This window comes from Haliotis cracherodii, unplaced genomic scaffold, assembly GCF_022045235.1.
Source record: "Haliotis cracherodii isolate W230 unplaced genomic scaffold, xgHalCrac1.p SCAF_10, whole genome shotgun sequence".
In the NCBI taxonomy this organism is placed as follows: domain Eukaryota; kingdom Metazoa; phylum Mollusca; class Gastropoda; order Lepetellida; family Haliotidae; genus Haliotis; species Haliotis cracherodii.
This window is the reverse complement of record NW_027266265.1, coordinates 4500520-4515459: the sequence shown is the minus strand read 5'-3', so window position 1 is coordinate 4515459 and position 14940 is coordinate 4500520. Positions and strand designations below refer to the sequence as shown.

General features: G+C 42.0%; 1 protein-coding gene across 8 annotated transcripts in view; it reads right to left on the bottom strand.

Annotated features, from left to right (window-relative positions):
* LOC139453976 (CCR4-NOT transcription complex subunit 1-like) overlaps positions 1-14940 on the bottom strand; it is a 48001-nt gene that overhangs the window by 20859 nt on the left and 12202 nt on the right. For 5 of the 8 annotated variants that reach the window (XM_071235436.1, XM_071235438.1, XM_071235437.1 and 2 more), the window contains exons 11-26: positions 14552-14679; positions 13870-14002; positions 13055-13162; positions 12204-12323; positions 11348-11470; positions 11101-11270; positions 10627-10786; positions 9506-10436; positions 8587-8727; positions 7777-7964; positions 6591-6715; positions 5933-6043; positions 5407-5485; positions 4417-4668; positions 3550-3690; positions 58-237 (exon numbers count right to left, since the gene is read on the bottom strand). In XM_071235436.1, coding sequence (XP_071091537.1) covers positions 58-237; positions 3550-3690; positions 4417-4668; positions 5407-5485; positions 5933-6043; positions 6591-6715; positions 7777-7964; positions 8587-8727; positions 9506-10436; positions 10627-10786; positions 11101-11270; positions 11348-11470; positions 12204-12323; positions 13055-13162; positions 13870-14002; positions 14552-14679 — 3090 coding nt within the window. The remainder of the gene's footprint in view (positions 1-57; positions 238-3549; positions 3691-4416; positions 4669-5406; positions 5486-5932; positions 6044-6590; positions 6716-7776; positions 7965-8586; positions 8728-9505; positions 10437-10626; positions 10787-11100; positions 11271-11347; positions 11471-12203; positions 12324-13054; positions 13163-13869; positions 14003-14551; positions 14680-14940) is intronic. The other 3 variants (XM_071235441.1, XM_071235442.1, XM_071235443.1) reach the window with 1 other exon arrangement.

Sequence of the window (14940 nt, the reverse complement as noted above, 5' to 3'; positions counted from 1 at the left end):
TTTGAACTGAGGACGGGAAGGACAGGAGACTGCACCATGAAATATGTTGAATCAAACCTTGATGTTCCTGAAAGTTTCCTTGATGACAGTCTGTGTCATGTTGGGTATCTGCAGGACGTCGATGAAGCTGGAGTAGAGTGTGTGGAAGTTGGGTTCAATGCTGGCTCTTTTCATGACCAGGTACTGGGAACACCATGGCATATACTCCTCTCCCACTTGCTCTTTCAGCTCCTCGCCCTGCAACAACCGGAATGGGGGTTAAAATGCGTGAATGGGGGTCACATCAGTGAATGTGGATCAGAATGTGGGAATGTGGATCACAATGAGTGAATGTGGATCAGAATGTGGGAATGTGGATCACAATGAGTGAATGTGGATCACAATGTGGGAATGTGGATCACAATGAGTGAATGTGGATCACAATGAGTGAATGTGGGTCACAATGTGGGAATGTGGGTTACAATGAGTAAACATGAATCACAATGTGGGAATGTGGGTCACAATGAGTAAACATGAATCACAATGTGGGAATGTGGGTCACAATGAGTGAATGTGGATCAGAATGTGGGAATGTGGGTCACAATGAGTGAACGTGGATCACAATGTGGGAATGTGGGTCACAATGAGTGAACGTGGATCACAATGTGGGAATGTGGATCACAATGAGTGTAATGTGGATCACAATGTGGGAATGTGGGTCACAATGAGTGAATGTGGGTCACAATGTGGGAATGTGGGTCACAATGAGTGAATGTGGATCACAATAAGTGAATGGGGTGAGTGAGTGAGTGAATGTGGATCACAATGAGTGAATGTGGATCACAATGAGTGAATGTGGATCACAATGAGTGTAATGTGGATCACAATGAGTGAATGTGGATCACAATGAGTGTAATGTGGATCACAATGAGTGAATGTGGATCACAATGAGTGAATGTGGATCACAATGAGTGAATGGGGTGAGTGAGTGAGTGAATGTGGATCACGATGAGTGAATGTGGATCACAATGAGTGAATGTGGATCACAATGAGTGTAATGTGGATCACAATGAGTGAATGTGGATCACAATGAGTGTAATGTGGATCACAATGAGTGAATGTGGATCACAATGAGTGTAATGTGGATCACAATGTGGGAATGTGGGGCACAATGAGTGAATGTGGATCACAATGAGTGAATGTGGATCACAATGAGTGTAATGTGGATCACAATGAGTGAATGTGGATCACAATGAGTGTAATGTGGATCACAATGAGTGTAATGTGGATCACAATGTGGGAATGTGGGGCACAATGAGTGAATGTGGATCACAATGATGGAATGTGGATCACAATGAGGGAATGTGGGTTACAATGAGTGAACGTGGATTACAATGAGTGACTATGAATCACAATGAGGGAATGTGGATCACAATGAGTGAATGCAGACATCCATATTTAGGCTACACAACAGTCTGTCATGTGGAGGTGGTTCATGAAATGCCTAGGAATCTTTTATACCAAAATAAATGCTGGTTATAAATTTGAGGCACTTCTAATGAACTCACAAATTGTGTAAATATTCAAAAGATGTCATAAAAATCCTTAAAGCCAGACTGTCATTAGACATAAGCTAAAGGTAAACAACAAATCATAAACTCTGGTTGGATTATAATGTACTTAAAAAGTTGATAGAATGCGGATCACAATGAGTGAATGCGGATCACAATGTGGGATGTGGGTCACAATGAGTGAGTGTGGATCACAATAAGTGAATGGGGTGAGTGAGTGAGTGAATATGGATCACAATGTGGGAATGTGGGTCACAATGAGTGAGTGTGGATCACAATAAGTGAATGGGGTGAGTGAGTGAGTGAGTGAATGTGGATCACAATGAGTGAATGTGGATCACAATGAGTGAATGTGGATCACAATGAGTGAATGTGGGTCACAATGAGTGAATGTGGATCACAATGAGTGAATGGGGTGAGTGAGTGAGTGAATGTGGATCACAATGAGTGAACGTGGATCACAATGTGGGAATGTGGGTCACAATGAGTGAATGTGGGTCACAATGAGTGAATGTGGATCACAATGAGTGAACGTGGATCACAATGATGGAATGTGGATCACAATGAGGGAATGTGGGTCACAATTAGTGAATGTGGGTCACAATTAGTGAATGTGGATCACAATGTGGGAATGTGGGTCACAATGTGGGAATGTGGGTCACAATGTGGGAATGGGGATCACAATGTGGGAATGTGGGTCAGTGAATATGGATCACAATGTGGGAATGTGGGTCACAATGAATGAGTGTGGATCACAATAAGTGAATGGGGTGAGTGAGTGAATGTGGATCACAATGAGTGAACGTGGATCACAATGTGGGAATGTGGGTCACAATGAGTGAATGTGGGTCACAATGAGTGAATGTGGATCACAATGAGTGAATGTGGATCACAATAAGTGAATGGGGTGAGTGAGTGAGTGAATGTGGATCACAATGAGTGAATGTGGATCACAATGAGGGAATGTGGATCACAATGAGTGTAATATGGATCACAATGAGGGAATGTGGGTCACAATGAGGGAATGTGGATCACAATGAGTGAATGTGGATCACAATGAGTGAACGTGGATTACAATGAGTGACTATGAATCACAATGAGGGAATGTGGATCACAATGAGTGAATGCAGTCATCCATATTTAGGCTACACAACAGTCTGTCATGTGGAGGTGGTTCATGAAATGCCTAGGAATCTTTTATACAAAAGTAAATGCTATGAATACACAATGCCATTTAGAAAGTGGTCAAATGTAACTAATGTTATATTTGGGATAACACTTTCTTAGTAAAGTACAGATTCTAGTACTTTTTTTGGGTTGAGTCCCGTGCGGGATTCGAACCCACACCTGCCAGGGTGAGGCACCTAATCGCCAGCAAAAGATGTCATAAAAATCCTTAAAGCCAGATTGTCATAAGACATTAGCTAAAGGTAAACAACAAATCATAAACTCTGGTTGGATTATAATGTACTTAAAAAGTTAATGATAGCATCATATAACATTTACGGTAAGCATTAAAGAGATTGGCAGCAATTAAAACCATCTTATCAGAAACCTGGTAAATCTCATTGGAAAATCCAACCATCATAAAATCGGACTGACTGTTTGTTGTTTAACACCGCACTCTGCAATATTCCAGCAATATTCCAGCTATATGACGGCGGTCTGTAAATAATCAAGTCTGGACCAGACAATCCAGTGATTGATATCATGAGCATCGATCCACGCAATTGTGATAAGATGACATGCATGAACCAAGTCAGCAAGCGTTAGTCGCTTATTACGACAAGCATAGTTGCCTTTTACACCAAGCATGGGTTGCTGAAGACCTATTCTACCCTGAATCTTGATGAGCCTCATTATATCAGATAGATAAACATATTTCAACATACCAAACATCATACAACAGTATTTCAGAACCTCCAATGATAAACATTGGAAGCATGAAGACCTGAAACTAAAATCTTGACACAGCCTGAGCACAAGCAGCATGTCTCACCTTTGGTTGCATATTTGCCAGGGACAGATTGTTAAAGATGAAGAAGACCTTGTCTTGAAGTGACTCGGGCGGCACAGCTATCTCCTCCTTCCCCTGTCCCGCCAGCAGGGTATCAATGTTGGTGGCAGTAGCGATGGAGGGCTGCACAAACAGTAGACATAGACAATGGAGGAATGTTAAAACATCACAGATGGTATATGCACACACAAAGCCACTTGTTTGTTTGTTGTTCATGTTGCACTGAGCAATATTCCAGCTACATGTATATATATTGGCAGTCTAAATAATCAAGTTTGGGCCAGACAATCCAGTGATTGACATCATGGGCATTGATCTACACAATTGGGATATGATAACATGCATCAACCAAGTTTGATTGTTTGTTTCTTAGTTGTTCAATGCCGCACTCAGTAATATTCCAGCTATGTGACAGCGGTCTGTAAATAATTGAGTCTGGATTAGTAAACCCAGTGATTGATATCTTGGGCATCAATTGGGATACAATGACATGTATCAACTAAGTTTGACCACACGATCCTGTTTTTTCACTTCTTACACCAGGCATGGGTTAATGAAAAACAATTCTAACTCAGATCTTCACGGGTGCACGAGTGCTTCAATATCAACTCTTTCAGTGAAAGGTATTCAAAATGGATCAATTTCAGTTGTGCAACTTAGAGACATGACACATTTCACTCCACCAACAAGTACACTTTTTGATATGATTCTCCAACTACCTGTGGAACATTCCGGAGTATCATATATATATATACTTACAAACAGTCACCCAAAATTCTTTATGGCAAGTGACAACGTTGTTGATCTCTCATCAACAGGTGATCACATACAGCTTTACAGCAGCCTTACCTTGGAAAACGCAGGTCCTGGTGTCGGTCTGGTACTGGTGGTGTTGACCGTAGTTGTTCCAGACCCCGCCCCCGCGCTTGTCACCACAGCGGTAGCAGCCCCTCCCCCAGACACAGCTCCTTCTGTGGTCCTGGCAACAGGGTTATTGGCTGGCTGTACAGGGACAGGCGTTCCTCCCATTGTTGGGGTGAGGGTGCCTGAAGTTTGTGCCATTGGAGGAGGTTCTAGGGACCGGGCACCAAAGTCAACAAACTGGGGGATAGAGAAGTCACCATAAATTTGCAGGTCAACAGGCAGCTAGCCACAGAAAACAGTTTGCCTACACAGAGGATAAGCCTGGATTAACAGACAGTAAGCCTGACATGGTATTTAAACAGAACCTTATCCGTCTGCTTACCCTAGTTTTAATATCTAGATTTAAAAAAGTAGTTAAGAAACACTAAAGGAATGCCTCAATTTCAATGGAACACGAACTAAAGACTAGTGTGAACAGTCTCCTCTTATGATTGAAAATGGAATTCTTATTATTCCCGTAATATCCTAACAGGATACACCAAGGTCAGGCCTCACATATAGTATCAACAGTATGGTAGTGGTAACTGAAGATCTACCAATGAGGAATAGTGAATGAAGAGTCAGTTTGATTTTACGCCACTTTTAGCAATTTTCCAGCAATATCATGGCGGGGGACACCAGAAATAAGTTCACACACTGTACCCATGTGGGGATATCAAACAAGGGCTTTAACCACTAGGCTCCCCCACCACCCCATCAGTGAGGAATAAGGATTGTAGGAGGGGAACATTAACACATGTAAACGGTGATATGCCAGATACGTGTGTGATCCACATTCCCACATTGTGATCCACGTTCCCACACGTGTGCTACAATATGATGTCAATGGGAAAACCCCCAATACGAGGTTACCTCCAGGAGATGCTGTCAATGAGAATACCCTAGATGGGCATGTGACGAGGGAGAAATGTTTACCTCAATGAGATGCTGGGGAAACTGCTGGAAGTGCTGTATTGCTGCCAGGTGCTGACAGTACTGGGGGTAGTCCTTTAGTCTGAAAAATGGACAAACAACTCAAACAACACTGTCAATTTCAAAAAAAACTTCCACATTTTATGGTCAAAAGTATGGAAATGCCAGAAGATATTCCCTGATATCAAGAAAACACACACAGGTTCAATATAGGAAAATGTTTCCACATGTTTGAACTTCTCCCTCCTTCATTCGTTGGATGATCCCAGAAATGACAGAAACCTAATATCCCCAATGGGAGCCACAGTGTACATTTGATTTTTGAGTAATGAAGTTAAAAATAACTGATGGTATATCATTTCAATATTAACTATCTAACTTGTAAGTCCAAATACTGCTTTTGTAATTCACATTCATTTTATTTCTTTATCATATTCTAAGCTGTCAATGGATGCAAATGCTGATGACACAGCAATAACCACTCTCACTCATTATGATATTCTAAAATCATGAATCTAGCAGCAAGTACCTTGTTTTGAATCGGTCTAGAGCAGCAATTCCAAAATAATACATCTTGCTCCCATATGGTTTTCTCAGTGCCTCCAGAATATACCTCAGTGCAATACCAAGGGTCCAGTATCTGAAACAACAAGTATTCTGACTAAACATTGTTGTATGAACAGCTGACAAGGTACAATTACCTGCTCTAATAAACTTCTCAAAAGAAGTTGAGAACCACCCATTTTTTTCATGTTGAAAGAGTCAGGTCCTTAAGTTCTTTTGAGTAGTATAATATTACAGCATATAAATATCAAACCTCTGTGGCCAGCAGACTGATGAAACAGCAGAACCCAGACACTTGTAACTAGATTTACAGATGGTGGAGGAATATCATGACTATAGACAACCCTGAGCTGGCACTATAAATAGACATGCAGCCACATAGAGGTCAATCAATGCTGATGAAACAATGTGAGACAGTTGAAATAACACAGGGTTTCTCATCCTTAAAATACTTGCACTTATATTGCAGAAACAACAACAGGGAACTACAACATTTAACATCTGATAATGCCAATCAAAACAACACAATGTACATAACTACAGATATCAGCTGTTAAAATCACCAAGGTTTGTACCACAATGACTACTGGTTTGAGAGCAATTGTTTGGAAGTGGCTACTCACGTGACAATACCCTGTTCAATGATGCCCCCAAAGAGTACTGCTGTGGTGTGAAGCTCCCTCTCTGGGTACTGGGGGAAGAAGCGGTACTCCTCAAACAGGTTCCGCAACATGCACGCAAACACATCCTGCAAGGGAGAAGATAGAATGTCAGACACAAGGTGAGGTGTACAGATATGTCTTCTTTGCAACTCTTAAAAACTGTGAAAGAAATTCACTTGAAAAGTTAGCAGCTCATGACACTCATACTAAAACCTTACTACCCCAAAAAGCTCAAGGAACACCTTCTTTCACATTACTATAGTTAATTTGTCATGCCATGACAGACTAACTTTAGTAACATTTAGTAATTGGATGGTCCCAACCCTTTTTTTTGTAGTTTATCAACTGTTTTACATTCTGTGAACCAAAGCTTGAAAAATAGTTACTTTAACACATGTTGCAACAATATACAAAGAAGTTAAAATCTTTAATGCCTTGTATATGTTGTATTTATTTAATGATTAAGACTTAGAGGTAGTTCCAAAAATGTTAAGTAAAAGTATTCTTATACAAACTTAACAAATGTCATATTTGGGAAAACACTTTCTAAGTAAAGTAGATTCTAGTACTTTCTTGGGTTCAGTCCCGTCCGTGATTTGAATCCACACTCCCAGAGTGAGGCACCTAATCATCAGCTCACAAAGTCAGTGATCTAACCCACTCAGCCACTGAGGCTTCCACAAAAAGGAAAGTCTGACCTCTGGTAGTCTAGATCATGTACTTTGAGTACCCCTCTGACAAGTGTAAATTGGCATGGCACCCATAGCTGAAAGCTATGAACACACAATGCCATTTAGGAAGTTGTCAAATGTAACAAATGTTATATTTGGGATAACACTTTCTAAGTAAAGTACAGATTCTAGTACTTTTTGGGTTTGAGTGCCATACAAGATTTGAACCCACACTGCCTTGAGTTGTATTGTGTGATCATATCCAAATACAAACTTCTGTTTCAGGTTTGTCATTTGCCCACCATTATGTTAACAAACTGACGAGATCCATGGTTCACAGGCCTTGACCATTATATCACTGAGTGATGCCTTTGTAGTTAACAAACTACTGCCATACATATGTGAAAACCAAGAATATTTTTCACAGCCAAACTCTTATAACATGGAATAACACACTATGTTCTGCATTACCGTACCCTTTCAATCTTGTTCTGTGAGTCTTTGAATCTCTTCAGCATCTCGAGCACTTCATCTATGGACATTGTGGGGTGCGGAGGCTGGTTGTAGATCTGCTGGAAGTATGAGTTGGCCTTGTCCTCCACTTCCTTGCTGAACTGCTGGGTCATCTCGGGGAAGATGGTGGACATGTCCCCTGGGGGGCCCGCTGGAGAGGAGGAAGAGGGACACATACAACTAGGGGTGAAAAAATACATCATGCATCGTGAGTTTTTCATGCAACGATACGAGAGATACATTGTTGTCAGAGGGTACTGTGTGCGTCATGGAACTTAACGAGGCAATGGGGTTGTCAGAAGGTACAATGTGAGTTATGGAGTGAGTGAGTCGGTGAGCGAGGTTGGTTTAACACCACATTTAACAGTATTCCAGTTATGTCACGGCCTGTCAGCTTAATGTGGGAGGAAAGCCCCAAGTGATGAAGGTCTCAGACGTTTACCACTTCGGTGAAACCCACGAGCACGGGTATGGTGCTGACAAACCTAGAAACATAATCGGGGCGAACCAGGATTTGAACCCACAATCATAGGTTTCTGGCATGCCCAAGGGAAGCAAATCTGCATAGAAAATCATGGTGCCTTAAGACGACTGAGAGTTATGGAACTTAGTGAGACAATGGGGTTGTCAGAAGGTACAGTGAGAGTTATAATACTCAGTGAGACAGTGGGATTGTGGAAAGATACTGAGGACATCATGGAACTCCACAAGATATTGTGATCCTGGGAACAATGAAATAATGTAACCTGGCAAGACACATGGTAATGCCTTACTTCCAGTGGGCCTTGTGCTGATCCTGTCGGCGGAGGATGCCCCTTGTTTCACAGCCACCTGGGCACTCAGATTGGCAAGGGAGTTCACTGGGTTCCTCGGGGGACCCATGGCTGTCGATATTGGGGTCTGGAAACCTAGATCTGAAAAGGGATGAAAAGAATTCTTTGCACATCTCAAAACCAGACCGCAAGTCACTGTCATATTATCCGTGAAGGTCGATACAAGCCTCTTGAAATTATCTTAAGTCTAATATAACAAGTTGTGTTTTCTTATTCTAGGAGCAAATGGACACTGTCCTAGATTCAACACATAACCTAACAGGATGTACTCGGCCAAAGCAATCAACAAGTAGATAAAAAGATAACCGACCAGTCCTTATCACAAAACTATATATGTTGTATTGAGACTACTTCGCGCAGGAAACAACCTTGTGTATACCTCAAGTAAATACCAATCATAATGAAAGATTAAGAGGACGAGTCAATCAAGCAATATTCCGATGTCATCTTTCTTGTGACTGACATGAAGAGTGAGTGAGTGAGTGAGTGAGTTGTGTTTAATGCCGCTTTTAACAGTATTCCAGTTATATGATGGCGTGTCAGCTTAATGTGGGAGGAAAGCCCAAAGTGATGCAGGTCTCAGACGTTTATCACTTCGGTGAAACCCACGAGCATGGGTATGGTGCTGACAAACCTAGAAACATAATTGGGGCGAACCGGGATTCAAACCCACAATCATAGGTTTCTGGCGTGTCCACAGGACGCAACTCTGCACAGCGAATCGCTCCTAGACGACTGGGCCACCCCTGGCCCCCTGACATGAAGAGGTATTCTGTTCAAGAAATTTCACAGTGTCAAATGGAGTACTATAATGCCTGAATAATATCTTTAAATATTTTCAAAATTGATTAAAACTTACTTTGAAACTGGGACGACAATGACTGAATGGGGTTGAATGCTGTGTTGTTCTGTTGTGAGATTCCAGAGAAGCCTTTGGAAGGAGAGCCTGGTGCAACAGATCCAGCCAGTGACTGAGGAAAGCCTGAAGATCCACCTGCAGGAAATGGTGTGGATCCCGACGGAAACGGCGTTGATCCCGACGGAAATGGAGTGGACCCACTTGATGGAAATGGTGTTGACCCACTTGATGGAAATGGCGTTGATCCACTTGATGGAAATGGCGTTGATCCACTTGAGGGGAAAGGTGTTGACCCACTAGATGGGAAAGGTGTTGATCCACTAGAGGGGAAAGGTGTTGATCCACTAGAGGGAAAAGGTGTTGACCCACTAGAGGGGAAAGGTGTGGATCCACTAGAGGGGAAAGGTGTGGACCCACTTGATGGAAATGGTGTTGATCCACTTGATGGGAAAACAGATGATCCAACACTTGTGGGAAAGGCTGATGACCCAACACTACTTGGGAAGGCAGACGATCCAACACTGGTAGGGAAAGCTGAGGAGCCACCACTTGTTGGGAAGGCTGAAGAGCCAACGCTTGTCGGGAAGGCAGATGACCCAACACTTGTAGGGAAGGCAGATGACCCAACACTTGTGGGGAAAGCTGAGGAACCAACACTTGTGGGGAAAGCCGAGGAGCCAACACTTGTGGGGAAAGCAGATGAACCAACACTAGTAGGAAAGACAGATGAGCCAACACTTGTGGGAAAGCCAGATGATAGCCCTGTAGATGGGAATGCTGTGGATCCGCTGGATGGAAAAGCTGACGATGCACCAGTAGTTGGGAAGGCTGATGTGATCCCACTTGTAGGGAAGGCCGAGGAGGCCCCAGAGCCTACTGCTGACTGTGTGGGTGGTGCCAGCACATTGCCAATGTTAGCAAGGGGATCCATCTGTCAGCAAAAATATGATTATTAGTTACCATCTCACACATCATCCAAATGAAAAATCTATGAAATCCAAAATTATTAATATATTTCAAAACAGTGTCTGTTTATGGAGCTCAACAAAAACAATATCAGAAGAAAGGTCAGGAGAATCCTGTAACAATTATTGAGGTAAATGTGACAGTTTCCAACTCACAGGATTCACCATGCCTGAAGGAGGGAAGTTTGTTGGCGGCTGTTGCTGTGGCTGCTTCGGGCCAACCACACCGGGTGGGGCTTGTCTGTTGCGGTTGAGAATCAAACTAGCATTGGTGAACATCGTTGCAATGGATTCCGATAACTCTTGGGACACTTGGCTGAAAAGCAACAAGCATTCAGTCATTAATGGAAAAACAAATGTTGAAAGGATATGTACTTCAACATAATTGCTCCGTTTCAAATAATCAACATATTCTTACTGCTATTTTTTTCAGTGAGTGAGTGAGTATGAGTTTATGCCGCTTGCAGCAGTATTCCAGCAACCAAATGGCGGGTACACCAGAAATGGCCTTCAAATCTGAGTCAAACCGGTGTACGAGGAATTGCTTTAATCGAAAGGCTACCCCACCGCCCAATTAATCATAGAGAATATGATGGAGATTAATGTTTGACACAAAGAACTTCTACATACTTCGCCCAAGTCTTGAGGCAAGTAAGCATAGTTGCAATAGTGTCTGGCGGCAACTGTTGGCTCTTCATCTGTGGCAGTTCTTCCTTCACCGGAGCTCCAACCAGCTGAGGACAACGTCTCTTGAGGAACGTGACGCAGGCTTGGATGAAAGGCTCCTGGAATGAAACCATCTTCAAATAGTGTCATTTATGTCATTCAGTATCAGGTAGAAACATGTCACACACATCAAAGAATCAAAATGGCCAACCTTGTGTTCTCCGATCTTGTCTGTCAACCACTTGTCCAGTTTGAGATACTCTCGTCTGGAGGCGAGGCATGCAAGGTCAATCACAAATGCAAAAGGTGTAGCATTGAGAAGCATGGAGAGAGCCTGTAATCAGACATACATACAACAATAAGGCAGTGTTGTTTCCATTGTAACACAGAACTCTATTGATGTGTGGAGGTCATTAGAATAACCTGATCAAATATCCTCAACCAACCACAGGTGTAACAACAAACGGACAGAAAGACACTAAGATCTTCCAATCAGAGTGAGTGAGTGAGTGAGTGAGGTTTTACGCCGCTTTTAGCAATATTCCAGCAATATCATGGCGGGGGACACCAGAAATGGGCTTCACACATTGTACCCATGTCGGGAATCGAACCCGGGTCTTCAGCGTGACGAGCGAACGCTTTAACCACTAGGCTACCCGACCGCCCCTCTTCTAACCAGAAGGTATGGTCACCACCAGGATTGGAGCCCTCAAAGTCTCTACCTCTGGCTAATGATTGTAGTCTCCAGCCAAGATGACACCAGTATGGAACTAATTGTCAAATATTACTATCAAGAATGATGAGCTTAAGAGTGGTGATATTTTGTTTTATTCAGTATGTGATTTTAACATACATCAATAAGAATGGATAGTTTTCCATTTAAAAAAGAGGAAAGAAAAAACTATGCTGTTATAAATTAGGTCTATGTTTGCCCATAACAGGCCCATCCACAATAATTAGGTTTGATACGAAGGACTTATTCTGGCCCAGAATGCACAAGAGAGATTTTAGAGCAAACAGCCATCGGAATGCAACAAAGACCTATACATTGGAAATATATTGCATACCTTTAGATCTTGAGCAACATCCAAAATACGTGACAATCGAGTCTGATCATGAGGCTCTCCCCTCATGTACCATTCTGCCATGGAGTGCATTATCAACGTCCTGATTGTACTGGAGTGTCCCTGGAAACAAAACACCACATTCAACATTCAAAACGACATTCACATTCAACATTCAAAACTCAATCATCTGAGGGGGATACAAAAAGGATTGACATATCAGTGTTTGAAATTACCAGGCTCCTAGGGTCCTTGAAACTTCCTCTTTTTCTACCTTAGTCTAGGAACACCCTCAATCCTATATTTCAAACATTGAGCTATGATGAAGACACCTTGACTTTTATGCTAATTTTCAATGTATATCATACACACAGTCAGAGAAAATGACCTTTCAGACTCAAATCAATACATCCACAAAAAAGGTTTACAAACAGCAAAATGGAAATAATAAAGCAAATTTGTCAGTGCTTCCTGTGACCATGAAAATGAGGGCAAGGTTAACATCAAACAGTCCATAGGCACCTTACATTCTCGCACAAAGCATGGAACAAAATTATTTGTGGAAAGGGAATTTGCATACTGATATTGAAATATCCTAAAATTCAGAATATCAGATTGTGGCAAAAGGGTTTAGGTCTACAGGCCCCAAATGACTGGACATTATTTTCAGGAGATTTTAGAGTTATTATATGGAAAACAATTAGCGGAGAGACTGAACAGAACTAGACAACAATCGGCTTCAGACTAGTGGCTCAGGTCACAGACTGGCATATTCTTATCATGCCAACCTTGCTGTACAATTTGTTTAAGACATCTAAAGGAACAGAGGTGTTAACTTGTCATGACGACTGTACCTGATGATGCCAAGCATAATGGAGGACCACAGCTGAATTTGCATGGCTGCCCAAGAATATTGGCATAAGTGTTGCAATCAGTTCTTGTTTGATAGTGTTCCATGTAGGCTGAAAGAGAAAAGATTCATGGACAAAAATTTCATTTTGGGCTATAAGTTACTTTTAAAAAATGTCACTGTCAGATCAATAGTAATACAGTGGTCCCTCGTTACAACGCTCCCTATGGGGTCCAAATAATTGGTGGGCGTTATAGACGTTTAACCGAGGCCGAGGCCGAGGCGGGGGAGCGCGCTCGGTCAATCTCACGATCTTCGCCTTGTCTCACACATTGCAATGATACAAGTTGTTTACCGTTCATAGTGTAAAAATATGAATCCATTATGTTTTCACTGTTTGTTATTATTTACAAGCCTTAACTGTCACATTCAATGTGAATGTAGTCTACTTACATGAAAATATCGATCGATAATGGTAGTAACAGACGCTATGAGTGGAGAGCCAATCACAATTCATTACAGAGTGTTTCAGTGGCATTGATTGGTCATGTTGCTTAAAATACGGAAAACGATAGTTTTGACCAGCGCTACGCGCATTCATACACATTCATACAAATATAGATACACATTCAAGCCAGATTAATTGGTTTGATACTATTACTTGATCCGAATCAAAAGGAATGACCGCCGTGTTGTGACAGTAAAATGTGAGTTGACAGTGTCGCCTCAAATTGGATTGCCCACTGATTAAGAATATAACAGTGAGGACAGGGAAACAATCTCAGTGGTCATCAAACAGTGAGGACAGGGAATACATACTGTTGTTTGCAGAAGGGCAAGGACTAGCATATCAGGACACTTCTGGGAAGGGTACTTGAACAGATCCCACACTGCCTGGTAGTGTCCCGCCTCTGCCAGACGCAGTAATGACTCAACCAGGTTCAAGGATTTCCTGCAATAAAACATTGTCACTGAAAACTTGTGTTACCTTGTCCATTTAGCCCAAACCACCAAAATGAGGTAAATCTATTGAGGCAATATTGAGTAAGTATGGCTTTATGCTTATGTTTTAGCTATATTACAGCGACATGGCCGAGGGACAGAGGAAATAAGACTTCACATATTGTACCCTACTATGGGAAATCAACCTTTGACATGGCTCCTCTTGTGGGAAATCGAACCTGGACGTTTGACATGGGTAACGTTGAGGGAAAACCAACCAGGACCATTTACATGGCTACACTAGTGGAAAAACAAACCCAGGATTTTTGACATAGCTACCCTTGAAGGAAATAAAACAGGACCTTTGACATGGTCACACTAGTGGGAAATCGAACCTGGACCTTTGACATGGCGGGCGATTGCTTCAACAGACCACTCCACCACCCATGGGAAACAAGCTTCTAAAATACAACTACAAGAAATTAAGGAATCATGTGTATGACATGGCACCTGCTCTATCCAGTCTTCACACCACATGGTTTGTGAACGCTATACATACCAAGTAGCAACCTCTCTGTCTTCATCATTGGGTGTAGATTTGAGGATGTCAATGACCACTGTATCACCTGGGTAGTCAGCAAAACTAAAGACATCGGGGTTTCGCAATGACTGTATGATATATGAAAGCTGAAACAAAGAATCATTTCATGAATTTTCTAATGCAAAAGCTGCAAGTTTTCAGCTGCATGATGTCAAAGGGGTGTAAAATAAAATTGAAAAAGCACAAACATGGACTAAATCATTCCTTCCTTGTTGTGTACACTTTTGAAACTAGGAGTGAAACAATGTGAGTGAGTGAGTGAGTGAGTGAGTGAGAGTGAGTGAGTGAGTGAGTGAGTGAGTCACACTGAGGTGAGGTGAAATGGGGTATAACGTCGCTTGAGATTA